This window comes from Chrysochloris asiatica, unplaced genomic scaffold (genome assembly GCF_000296735.1).
Source record: "Chrysochloris asiatica unplaced genomic scaffold, ChrAsi1.0 scaffold00007, whole genome shotgun sequence".
Taxonomy (NCBI): Eukaryota; Metazoa; Chordata; class Mammalia; order Afrosoricida; family Chrysochloridae; genus Chrysochloris; species Chrysochloris asiatica.
This window is the reverse complement of record NW_006408525.1, coordinates 24,996,526-25,009,697: the sequence shown is the minus strand read 5'-3', so window position 1 is coordinate 25,009,697 and position 13,172 is coordinate 24,996,526. Positions and strand designations below refer to the sequence as shown.

General features: G+C 41.8%; 1 protein-coding gene across 2 annotated transcripts in view; it reads left to right on the top strand.

Moving 5' to 3' along the window:
- IKZF3 (IKAROS family zinc finger 3 (Aiolos)) overlaps positions 1-12,936 on the top strand; it is a 70,622-nt gene extending 57,686 nt beyond the window's left edge. Inside the window, exons 2-3 of one of the 2 annotated variants that reach the window (XM_006832562.1) lie at positions 44-160; positions 11,934-12,936. In XM_006832562.1, coding sequence (XP_006832625.1) covers positions 76-160; positions 11,934-12,637 — 789 coding nt within the window. In that variant the 5' untranslated portion in view covers positions 44-75 and the 3' untranslated portion in view covers positions 12,638-12,936. The remainder of the gene's footprint in view (positions 1-43; positions 161-11,933) is intronic. The other variant, XM_006832563.1, reaches the window with a different exon arrangement.
- Positions 12,937-13,172: the final 236 nt, after the last annotated feature.

Genomic DNA, 13,172 nt, shown 5'->3' with positions numbered 1-13,172 from the left:
AACGTCTTCTTTTCCTTCTTCTTTGTACATTTTTCCAAACCAGCAAGTGTGGAGGCAAGACACATCAAAGCAGAGATGGGGACTGAAAGAGCTCTCGTTCTGGACAGATTAGCAAGCAATGTGGCCAAAAGAAAAAGCTCAATGCCTCAGAAGTTCATTGGTAAGCACACAAACCTTTTTCCTGCTGCTGTTAGCATAGTTTGAATGAGATAACATAGGACAGGCCCTTCCTAGCTTAATCTGTTTCAATAAGGTATTTGGTTTTCCACTGTATGCTTTTATTCTTTATGGTTCTTGTTAACAACAGGAGCAAACAGGATAAATGCTATTAACTGTAGAATCTTAACTACAGATGATGGGAGTATTTGGTGTCCAGTTTCCTAAATGGAGTTGGTGTTTTAAAATGCTGCTTCTTCCTCTTTGTTCTGAATGACATGTGTTGCAGGAGAGTGTTTATGCAATTTGCACCAGTAAGATATTTTGAGATAACATGTTTGTAATCTTTTGTACGTATATTTTACAAGTTGAGTTTGTTCGTTGGCTCAAACTTTTTCATGCTCTAAAGTATATTGGCATATTTTCTTTCATTTGATTGAGAATTGACTTTAAAGGAAGGTAGTGAGAAAACACAGATTTTAAATAACAAGGATTGAGTTATTCATATGTCTCATTGGAGTTACTTTTTACGCCACTGGCTTTCACATTGTCAAAAGATACAGCAAAATGAGAAGGCTAAGAAGTAATTATGTTCATTAAAGTGTTAGGACTGCTGAATGGCAGAGATATTTTTCTGAACTTTTCCAGATGTTTACATAAGTGTGATCATGGTGATTAAAATAGATACGTATATTTGAAGTAGGCAGCGGAATTGAATGGCATCGATTTTGCTATAAATTGAAAGTTAGTTGGTGATATTGAACAAAAATAGTTATCAAACAAAAATAGAGCTCCCTCCACACCAGTAATATTGTAGAAACCTGTCAGCCATTCTCCAAAGCTGCTTGCTGCGGTTGGTTTTTCACTTCAGTCCTCTTGTGGTTATCCTTTTCAATAACATAGATATGAAGGGCTTGCTGGATTTTTTAATATGGCTAGATTTTATTCTGGTCTAGATCATTTTATGCCTGCAGTAATTGTATGTGTATCACAGAGATGTATTAAAAGAACACATGTACTTTGGGATTACCTAACAGGAGTATTTATTTCAGCTTATTTCTTTAATTTTGATGATCTGAAAAGCATTTGTACACTTTCAGAATAAATTGTGTCAGACTAAGGTTGGTGCATTCCCCTCTTCCCTCCCTTCAGTGAGACCCCTCAGGGAAGCATGTAGTGGCAGAGTTTAGACACTCTGAGCCAATTGTAATTCCAAGAAGCTGTCTGAAAACATTGCCCCTCTTTCTCTATAATTAAAATGCACCAATAATTTAAATGCACCAATTTTTCCTTGGTCTTCCTTACTGTTGAAGATCCAAGACTACAACTGCCAGAATGGATTACACCTGAACATAAAGAAAATAAAAATCCTCACAACTGAACCAGTAAGCAAACATCATGATAAATGGAGGTGGCTGAAGTTGTCAAGGATTTCGTTTCCTTGGATCCACAATCAACACCCACGGAAGCAGCAGTCAAGAAAGCAAATGAAGTATTGCATTGGACACATCTGCTGCAAAAGACCTCTTTAAAGTGTCGAAGCAGCACGCAGCTGATTGCTTTTGAAATGATTGCATGTATAAGCAGAACAAATATTTTGCATACTCATTTCTTTCTAAAACTGAACCGAGGAAGCTATTAAGGCTTTACTTGGTGTGATGTGGGAGACATTATATTAGGATTCAGAGAAGATGTTTACTTTGTTATCCATAATCATTAGCACTGAAGTGTGGCTTGCTGTTGGAGATAGGGAGGAGGTCACAGGATTTTAGACAAGAACTCTCACTTCTGGTGAAATCAGACGCCTGCAATTTGTGGTGTCAGCTGCCATTTTCTTTGGGAGGAAGAAAGAATTTCAATCAGAAAAATCCAAAAAGGCATAGACTTGTGTATTCTGCTGTGTATATTCTCAAAAACAACAATTAAAATAATTTTTAATTGAAATAAATTCACAGCTTTTAACACAACATGATAAACATAATCAATGTCACTAAATTATACATATAAAAAATTATCTTTCTGTCTGTACTTATGTGGTAAGGTTGTGATTGTACAAAAGAAAGCTTGGATAGTTATTCTTTGCCACAAATATATTTTAATTTGGGGAAAGTTTTGATGCTTGAAATAGCTGAAACTAATACAAATTAGGAATATGGGGAGCAATGGATTGGAGGGGGAGAAAGTAGTTATGGTACATGTTCATCTAAAACCACTCAAATATAAGAGAAGGTAGTTCTTAGAGCTGCCTTAAGCCTGTAGTTGAGCTAAGCTCTATTTATTTTTAATAAAAGTCATAGTGATCTTTTCATGGGTTTAAAACAACATGTTTCATATGAGCAAAACCATACCCGAGGCCATGAGAATTGCTCTGCTCGTTATCATTTCTATCACTCCCCCATCTCCAGACTCAAGAGAGATGCCAATTTTGTAGTTACTGATTTCTGTCATCTTCTGAACCATCATGTTCTCTGTGCTGGAATCAGGAAACCCAGTAGTTAGGTCATCATTGAGCTAACAAGAGTTAGTAAGCTCTGGGCTTCAGGACTCAGGATAAAGGGAAATTTTGGGGGGGGGGGAAATAAATGTGGTATTGAAAAAGTACTGCACTGAAAGAGCGCTAGATTGGAAGCCAAAAGACCCAGGTTCCAGTCCAGACTCTGTTGTTTCTTCCTGTGGGTGCTTAAACAAATCACATAAACTTGCTAGGCCTCTGTTGACTCATCTGTGAAATGAAGAGACTGGATAGGTGATGAAGTGATCTGGAAGGCCCTTCCCAGCACTAACATTCTGCAAGTCTGTGAGATGAATAGGAAAAGAAATCTAAAGTAGCAATTATGACTACCATTTGTGTTTCGAAAGTCTGTATGTAGGACTTCGTACAAGAATAGTATAATATTATAAATCAATTTATGTCTTTTAAAGTTTGTTTTGTTTTTTCCTTAGGAAGGTGTTAAATCTCAGAATCTGTAAAACAGTTGTATTTGCTCTACATTCTTATATTTTATTTAGGATAGAGCTACATGCAAATGGCCATAGAGCTCCTGCGATATACATAGGCCCTGTTCTAATCCTTTAGCAGTAACTTATATCCTGAACCTTTATTTTAGGGGAAAAATTTTTTTTAATACAAGAAGCCCCTGGCATCACTTAGCTGAATCAACTTTTGTTACTCTGTGCAGGGTGTGAGTTGAAGTGATATAAAAGATTAGGACTCATGTTTCCCTCTTCCTTTCCTTCTCTTCTCGTCTCATCTCTCTCCTATATTTCCTCTCCAAGGCACCATTTCTGAACAGATTCAGCTGCCAGGGAAATGGCAATGGGTAAGGTGTGAAGGAGGAATGAGTCACACTCCTTTTAATCCTTGCTGACAGTTGCACACACGCACACCAACTTTGACTTCCCTGACCCCTTGAACCGTGAGGGTAAAGGTGAAGTTACACCATCAGGACAGCTTGTTACTTTCCTGGCAGCCTAGAGGTGTTACCAGTCGGCAACATTTTTCTCCATTAGAGATGAACTGGGGCAACGGGGTCTGATTGGATTAAATCTAAATGCATTAGGAACACAGAGCAAGTCCTCGTTGGAGAATGAGGTTAAAATTAAATTACTCAAATGGAAGAAAAATGAATCGAACTGTCTACTCTCCAAGAAATGTCCTGTCCCTTTCTGTAAAACAGGAAATAAATGGATAGATACATGCCTTCAAATCACCATCTTTACATCATCAAAATACTTTCTTAGCTGTTCTTTTCAGAGGACAAGTAGACCTGACTTTTTGGCATCTTAACCCTTCTAGAGGTTTTTCTTTCTCTGAGCCTTGTCCTCCTGCTTTTTAACTAGGCCATCTTCAAATACTTGACTCAAGATGGAATCCAGAGATTCCCTAGAGGGAGAGAAAATGTGTTTATCTGTATTTCCTTTCACTGAGTTTCATCATTTCTCCCAAAACAGACACTTTATTCAGACAAAGGTAGTTATAATAGCATCTCTGTTTTTAATTTTAAGTATTACTTTAATAAAGGAAGTCTCCATTTTGAAAAATGCATGAAAAAAGATCTGTCATCCAGGGCAAACATGGTAGTGAGGTTTTGACACTTCAGTAAACACCATCAGTTCTCCCTGTGAAGTAACTAATGAGAAGTCATCTGCTTTGGTTAACAGAGTGACAGGAAGCAGTTTGAATACTTGTTTCTAAGAGCAAAAATGATCTCCCAAAGACCTGAAGTTCACAATCCTCTAAACATGATGCAGTCCTAGCATTTAGAGCTTGAAGGGATATCAGAGTATCCAGTAAAGATCTTTAAGCAAGGAGAGAATGAAGAGCAGAGAAGTGAAGAGACACAGCCAGAGGAGAACACGGGTCCATGGCTGCTGCAGTCTAGGGCCTGCCTTCCCAGGAGGCATCAGAGCAGTGTGTGTCAGGCTGCCGTGTGTGGGCTTTGACAGTAAAGAGCCTAGCCATAGAAAACTAGTGAACAGCTTGAAGAACAGTTCCCTGAAGAAAAGCATTCTTCCTCAAGGGCGTGTTTCCTGAGAAAAGAATTGTCTTTCCTTGGTGACTCCATCAGGGCAAATGACATCCAAATGGCACTTCGTAGTGTCTCAGAGGACAAAGGCTTCTGCAGCAATACAATGTCTCCAGCTCAGTTTCCATCGCCACTGCTCCCCATAGCTCGCTCTGTTCTCTCTCCCCCTGCCTGCTGCTGGTTCTATGGCTGCCCTCTCATCTCCTTTTGGAAGATAAGCTAGTGATTTTAGTCTCATTTAGAATGAGATCAATTACTCCATTTACTCCATTGTCTTGACCTTTTTTTTTTTAGATGGATTTTCAGTAAGAGTACATGATAATAACTAACATAATATGAGAAAGGGGGCCTGGTGTGGAGCTGTAGTATAAGCACTGTACTGCTAACCACAAGGTCAGCAGTTCAAACCCACCAGCCACTCCTCAGAAACACTTCAGAGTCATTATGAGTCGGACCCAACTCGACTGCACTAAACAACAAACATGAGAAATAATATGAATGTAACAGCAAAAGCACGTAAGTGACTGGAAAGAGCTTAAAGAAAACCTCATCACGATGCCTGGAATATTTCCTATCTTGTTGTGAAGTGCTGTCAAGTTGGTTCTGACTCATAGCAACCCTGTATAGGGTTTCCAAGGAGCGGCTGGTGAGCTTGAACTGCCGACCTTGCAGTTAGCTGTCCAATGTTTATCCGGCAGCACAACACCAGATCAAGTGAAACAGATCTGAGATCCATACCTTTCTCATTTTTCTTGGCTACTCTATACTTTGTTTTACCAAGTAGCACTTAAGAACACTGGTTTACAATGAAATTGTGTAAATGCTGCATCACCCCCATTGAACGGAAAGCTTATGCTTGTATTCCTCAAAGTTTCCAACAAGGTGCTGTGCAAATTGTAGTAGTAATAATAGATCTACTACTTGCTAAGTGCTTACTTATACCTGGCACTCTTGTTAGACACTTTATGCATCATAAATATTTCTTGAATGTATGTGTTGGTCCCTGTGGAACAGAAGCACATTTGATGCCACTGAGCGTCCTTTCCGTCTGATCATGGAAGACCCAGCCAGGAATCTGAAGTCACTGCCAGTGATGGGGCCGTACAGCCATGAGCAAGGCAGCAGCATGGGAATGGCAGTGAAGGCTCAACATCTAGTTAGATGTACGAGACCGTGGATGGCATCTTTGACTCTCCAGTTAGCAGCTGGGTGACCTTAGAAAGCTGATCAGTGTGTTTGTGCCTTAGGCTCTTCTTCTGACTGCAACTGTTGTGTGCTGCCAAATCAGTTACGACTCATAGTGACTCCTGTAGGGCTTACAAGAAGTGACTGACTAGTGGGTTTGAACCACCAACCTTGCAATTAACAGTCCAGTGTTTATCCTACAACACCACTTCGGACTATTATTGTTAAGTGCCGTCAAGTTGGTTCTGACTCATAGCAACCCTCTGTAGGGTTTCCAAGGAATGGCTGGTGAGTTCTAATCATCTAAACTTGCATCCTTGCAGTCCAGTGCTTATCCTACAGTGCCACACCAGGACTCCACTTCTGACTCAGAGATGATAATTCACATATTTTAGAACTGACGTAAACATATAATGAGTGAAGATAAAATGCGATAATATTTGAAGTCAGCCCTGGACATAGCAGGAGCTCAGTACACAGTAGTGATTGTTAGCAGTATTTCTGTAAGGCACGGTGGTGGTTATGTTATGAAATGCCATCGAATCAGTTCCGATTCATAGTGACCCTGTATAGGATTTCCAAGGAGTGGTTGGTGGTTTTGAATCACCAGCCTTGTGGTTAGCAATCCAGTGTTTACCCTACAGAACCACACCAGGACTCCAGAGCATAGTGGTAGTTGTTCGTTGTTAAGTGTTGTTGAGTCTAGGGTTTCTGAGGAGTGACTGGTAGGTACTGTGAAACATAAAGACCAGGAGGGAGAAGATTAGAGTGCTAGATCTTGTGTCTTGACCCTTAATGCAGAGATCTGAATGCACAGACTCAGGTAAGGTCCCTTTTAGCTCTAGTCTGTGACGCTGTACTTCCATTTTGGCAGTTAGAAGCCAACAACCATATGCCCTCACCACGTGGCAGCAGTTCTGATCAGGGATTACTCAGTTTAGAATTGCCAGCCCCTAGCTACTAAAAAATAACCTTTAAAAAGAATCAATAGGCAGGGAATGCCAATCAGGCAGCTTTGGTTTCTATACTTAGGGCATGCTGTTGCCATTTGTATTTTCATTGGAAGAGAATCTCTAATTTAGTCTGCGGCTGGTCTCATGAATCACTCAAGGCGTGGTGCAGCTTTGACTACTTGTTGGACTAGAGGCACCGTGCGGGTTTGGAAGCAGTTACACTCTTGTGGTTTTGACTAACCTTTTTTATGAGTGTTACTAAAGAAACGTGAGCTCTTGGCTTTTCAATTACTGTAGCTCACCCCTGCTGAGTTTCATACACATTGAGTCATCGTATGTACAGGTGACTGATAATCATCTGCACCGCTCAGGTTACCGTAACTCGGAGATGAGGGGATCTGCTGATCGCAGGCTGTGTGCACGTGAAGCTCTCAGGCTCTCCCATCTTCTTCACAATGAGCAGTGTTCTGGGCTGGCTAACCACAGAACTCAGTCACCTATTTCCACTCATCCAGGGGTTTGTGTGCCTCTTAATGTTTTGTCTCTGACAACTGTAGTACTCAGCTGTTTTCTGACATACGCTGCAGGTGGTACAGGCTGTGACGCTGGAGGCCTAGTTAGTAGAACAAACTATCGAGAGGAGGGGTAAGAGCAGTTTGTGATGTGCCTGCCTCATCCTGGAAACTTTCTGGACCCTCTCCATTAGGTGAGAAGATTAAAAGCAGTTCCAGCTATTCCGGGAGTTGAGTAGAGCTGGTCACTTTGAAAAACTATCAATAACTTTGAAAAGAAAACAAACCAAAGTTCATCATTTCTGTGGTCCTTTCCAAAGACTGAGTGTTTGTGGTATTAGCTAATTTGGGGGTTCTCAGTCTTATTCTTCTAGACAGTCTTGATCAACCCACTCTCCTGAAGTTGATTCTGACTCATAGTCTCTATTCTGTAGGACAGAGCAGAAGTGCTCCTTTGTTTCCGAGAATATAAATCTTGACAGGAGCAGACAGCCTCATCCTTTAACCTTGGAGTGGCTGGTAGGCTTGAACCACCAACCTGTGGTCAGAAACCCAATACCTAATCCATTGAGCCACCAGGGCGTGATCAGTCTGGAAGTTGAATAAAAACCATTGGTTTCTTTGGGAAAAGTCTACTTTTCTGTTGGTTACTATTGGGTTACCAAGGCAGGATGTTTCTTGTTATATTTTTCTTCTTTAGGTGTTTATCTAGAAACTGTCACCTTGGCCTTACACTTTACTCATTGCTGTTACATTAATATCCTGAAAGTAACGTCTGACTACAAGCCTCTCTTGCTCAAGGAGAGTATAATGTGGTTTGTTCAACTCCAAACTCATTCATTCATTGAGACTGCCCATCATTTGGCCCAACCATATTTATCTTTCTTCAATGTTTCCCAAACTGTGGGATGCAAACCTAAAGGAGGAATGCAAGACATTAAAAACTTGGTTCCCATGGTAAGGAAATTGTTTTCTCTTTTTAGCCCTCTTTCAATCGATCTTCTTGATTATACCAAGGAGAAAAAATTAGACTTAATTTGATAGTTCAAACTGACCTTACAGTCTTGTGCTTATCCTACAGCGCCACACCAGGACTCCTTTTTAATCTTAGCCAGGAAAAATAAAGTGAACTAATTTAACCACTAAAACAACCCTAACATTCACCAAATGCTTTCTATGTGCCAGGCACTATTCTAAGCACATTTCCAATGACCTCAGGAGGTAGATGTGATTTTTTATCCTCATTTTATATGAGGACATGGCAGAGTGGACAGATTAAGCAACTTTCCCAAGATCGTACATTTAATAACTGATGAGCTTCAAACCCAGCCCCTTTGGTCCTGGAGCACTTGCTGTCTACCACACTGCCCTGGTGTGTGATCTGTCAGAACATGAAGGAATCTATGAGTAAGGGAAGTTTGAGAAATACTTCACTACATGCTTCTTGATAGAAACTTAGGCAGACTCCTTACTCTTCCCTGTTCATGTCCTGTGTAATTCCCCCCGCCCCCCACCGGTATGCTTTCATTCGTGTCATTGTTAGGTGCTGGTCAGCCAGCCCTTAACACATGGCAACCCCGTGCACAGCTAAACGGAATACTGCCCAGCTGTGCACCATCCCCATGAGGCGCTGCAGCTCACACTGTTGTAACTTGCAGGGTTTTCCTTGGCTGGTTTGTAAGAGTTGATAGCTAGGCCTTTCTGCCTAGTCTCTCTTAGTCTGGAAGCTCTGTGAAGCTTGTTTATCATCATAGCAGAATGCAAGCCTCTGGTGACCAATGGCGGTGCCTGCACATGAGCTACAGCGGCTGGGGGCTGGACTGAACACAGGTCTCCCCCAGGAAGGAAAGCATTCTACCACTGAATTCATTAACCTCCCTCCCTCTCATTGTTGTTAAGTGCTGTTGAGTCGGTTCTGACCCATAACGACCCTGTATAGGTTTTTCGAGGAGCAGCTGGTAAGCTTGAACCACCAACCTTGTGGTTCAAACTGACTTTGCAGTCTGGCACATTAACCCACAACACCACACCAGGACTCTCCTCTCCCTCTCATTAGGCTGTCTAAAATCTAAACCTGAAAATCTAAATCCTCATCAGTTCATCAAGACCAGTTCATCAGTTCACCTAGATTTTCCCAGAATGTGTTCCCAACTCCATCTATTCTTGAATTGTTTGCATTTCCTTACGCTTAAATACACAATTTATACCAAACTGTCTTGCCCTATGTTTACGTTGCCTTATCATTCTTTTTTTTTTTTTTTTCACATTCAACAAGTCATATACTTTATTTCATCTCAATGATTGCAATCCCCTCCATGCAACAATAGCTATCTCTCTTCCTTTGGTTTAAATTTCTATTCTATCCTCTTTTCCATCCCTTCTTAACTTTGTCCTTAGGTAAATGCTGACCTTTTTGTTTGTTTGTTTTGTTTTTAATGTTTTATTGTGAATTATGTGATAGTTTACATGGGAGAACATTAGTTTTACATTCATTCTACCGTATATTATTTCATTGCCATGGTTACAATCCCCTTCATGCATCATTAACCAACCAAAGGGTATACCCTGCAAGCCTGCCCCCCAGTTGTCAGCACACAGCCCCTCTCCCTCTCTGTGTCTAAAGTCCCTAGCTGCTCCATCTCTCCACGTCATCGTTTATGCCTCCTAGACTGCAAAGTTAATCACTCCCCTCCTCGCTACAAAACGTCTACCTTGACATTTCCAACCCTCACAATCAGTCCTGATAACAATTATTCACTGTTATATCACAAGAGACCTATCCTCATTTCATCAGCCCCGCCCAGACAGATTGGATACTACTCAGTGGAGATTCTACCTTCCTCCACGCCCTCTGGATCTAGGGATCTAGGTTCCCTCTTGAAAGCTTGTAAGCCAGTCACTTCTTGCCTTTGTAGCCCCTCTCCCCCCCCCCCCCCGTTTTGGGTAGCCAAGTTCAAGTGGCCCATCCCTGCTGACTCTGTGTGTGGAGGGGATGGGAATGATCCTTGCTGTAAAGATTTGTTCCCTCTTTTGAGCTACTGCATCCATAGGTGTAGGTCAAGTTCACCAAATTGATGAAAATCAGAGCCTTATCATTCTTTTTATAAAAGGCATGTTATTCTATGCTTACATGTCTCAAATGTGAAATTTAAAATCAAATCAAAGGCCTTCATATAGCAAAGCAGCCCATTTATAACTTTTAACATATAATTTGTCTCCAATTCCACGGCTATGGGTTAATGCACTGGACTGCAAGATCACTTTAAACCGCAAGGTCAGTGGTTCAAGCTCACCAGCTGTTTCTCAGAAACCCTGTACAGGGTCACTATGGGTCGGAACCGACTCAATGGCATTTAACAACAACAGGTTGGAGACACCTCAAAAACAGGAACTAGTTATTCTGGTCCTTTAGTTTATTTACATGATTATTTTCATTCATGAGCCCTTTACTGTATGGCAGTGACACGTTTTAGAACCACAACATGCCTAGGAAAGGTACAGAACAGAGGGAGCTGGTTCAGCAAATAGCTCTAGAATCCAAGGGCCACAGAATGAAAGAACACCAAAAATAACCTTAGTCTCCCTTCCAGCACTCAAGACATCTTCTGTTTTCTCTTCCCTCCATGAGCTACTCTCCACTGAGCTCATCTGCCATCCGTGCAGACCCTGTTCCTGCCTTTCCTCTGGCCAGAGAGCCTCTGTTCTCTAACACACAACACCCACACCCTGAAGGTGTTCAAAATAGCTCAGCAGTTTGACATAAGAAGCAGGAGACGTAACCACAGATATATTTTGTCAGTTAAGCGTGAGGTAGGTCCCAGTGACCAACCTCATCTATATATGACCATATACGTATTGTTGACACATTTTTTTTTAAAACAAAAAGAAGAGTAGCACACTTTATGAAAGGGACAAAGATCATGAACTCACATCAGGAGAACTTTCCTAAAGCTTTCTGCATTTGAAGCTCTTTTGCCGAAATCTCTGTCAGTCTGGTGACTAGTGTGTTTTGAGAGTGGTAAGTTGGAATTTGGGGGTTATTTTGCTCTACCTCCAGCTGGTTGATGCCTGTTGAGGCCGGTCACTGAACACTCCCACTTTGGTAGCACTTCTGTCTCCCTGGTTGTCTGTTAGGACAAGCAGAAAATAGCAGACCAAAACAAGAGTTGGAAGTTTCCTAATTTCATGTTTCAAGGGTTCATGAACGATGGGTGAGCCTCTCGTGCTCCTGTATACAGTGGGGGCTCCCTTGCCCCTCTAAACCCCATCTCTCTGTGCCTTAGCTTCTTTTTCTCCTCCTCACTCTCAAATTCCCTTCTGATGTGGCCCGTGGACACAGTGCATTGTAGTCCCATCCTCATGGCACCTCTGACTCTCCCATTTGCCTGTTGGCTTAGTTTCTTCTGTATATAACTGAATTACTACCAGCCAGCATCTCATGAGACTTCAGCACTGTTTGGAACCATTCTGCTTGGGATGGGGTTTCTTGAAACAGCAATACCGCCTTCTTCACTTTTTTCCACTTCTTCACTTTTGAAAACTCTGGGAAGCAAGTTTTTTTAAGTCTCTGCCTTTGTAACCCTTTCTTTCACCTGTTGTAGGTGAGAAGCGCCACTGCTTTGATGTCAACTATAATTCCAACTATATGTATGAAAAAGAGAGTGAGATGATGCAGACCCGAATGATGGACCAGGCCATCAATAATGCCATCAGCTATCTCGGCGCAGAAGCCCTGCGCCCTTTAGTCCAGACCCCACCTGCTCCCACCTCAGAGATGGTTCCAGTTATCAGCAGCATGTATCCGATTGCTCTCACCCGTGCTGAGATGCCCAATGGTGCCCCCCAGGATCTGGAGAAAAAGAACATCCATCTGTCAGAGAAGAGCATGCCTTCTGAAAGAGGCCTCTCCCCCAACAACAGTGGCCACGACTCCACAGACACTGACAGCAACCATGAAGAACGCCCAAATCACATTTACCAGCAAAGTCACATGGTCCTTCCTCGGGCCCGCAATGGGATGCCACTCTTCAAGGAGGTCACGCGCTCTTATGAACTCCTCAAGGCCCCACCAATCTGCCCAAGAGACTCCATCAAAGTCATCAACAAAGAAGGGGAGGTGATGGATGTGTACCGGTGTGACCACTGTCGCGTCCTCTTCCTAGATTATGTGATGTTCACCATTCACATGGGTTGCCATGGCTTCCGTGATCCTTTTGAGTGTAACATGTGTGGATATCGAAGCCATGATCGGTATGAGTTCTCGTCTCACATAGCCAGAGGAGAACACAGAGCCATGCTAAAGTGAACTTCATTCTTGAGAATGCTCCTTACGTATTCAATATTGTTTTTAAGAACTGAAAACCCCTGCCTAACAAATCACTCTTACAAACTCAATTACAAATGCCTTTCCATACTATTTTCAGGTTCCCAAAGGTCATGTTCACAAGGACAGCCAGAGAGATGCTGTCTTCATTCAGAAATTGTTTGCAAGTCTGTTGTATTATCACTTTGGTGAAGCCTTTGTTTTCTCATCAAAGGCTTGAATTGTATGATGCTTAAAAGCCAGTAAAGTATTTGGTCATTACCTCTTGCAGCAATAGAATGGCTGGGCATCCACTGAAGTTTGTTGTCAGTCAGAACAGTCCCTGATTGTACTACATGAGACCTTCTTTCTAAGTTACATTAGCCATATGTGGAAAAACCTTTTGGTAAACTGCCCAAATCCACAGAGACAAACAGCTGAGCAGCTGACCTTGCTGCAAAATCTTGCTTTTCTGTACTTAAATTGGGGTATCTCCCCAATTATAGTCTAAGGAAAAGAATGGTCATAAAACAAGTAT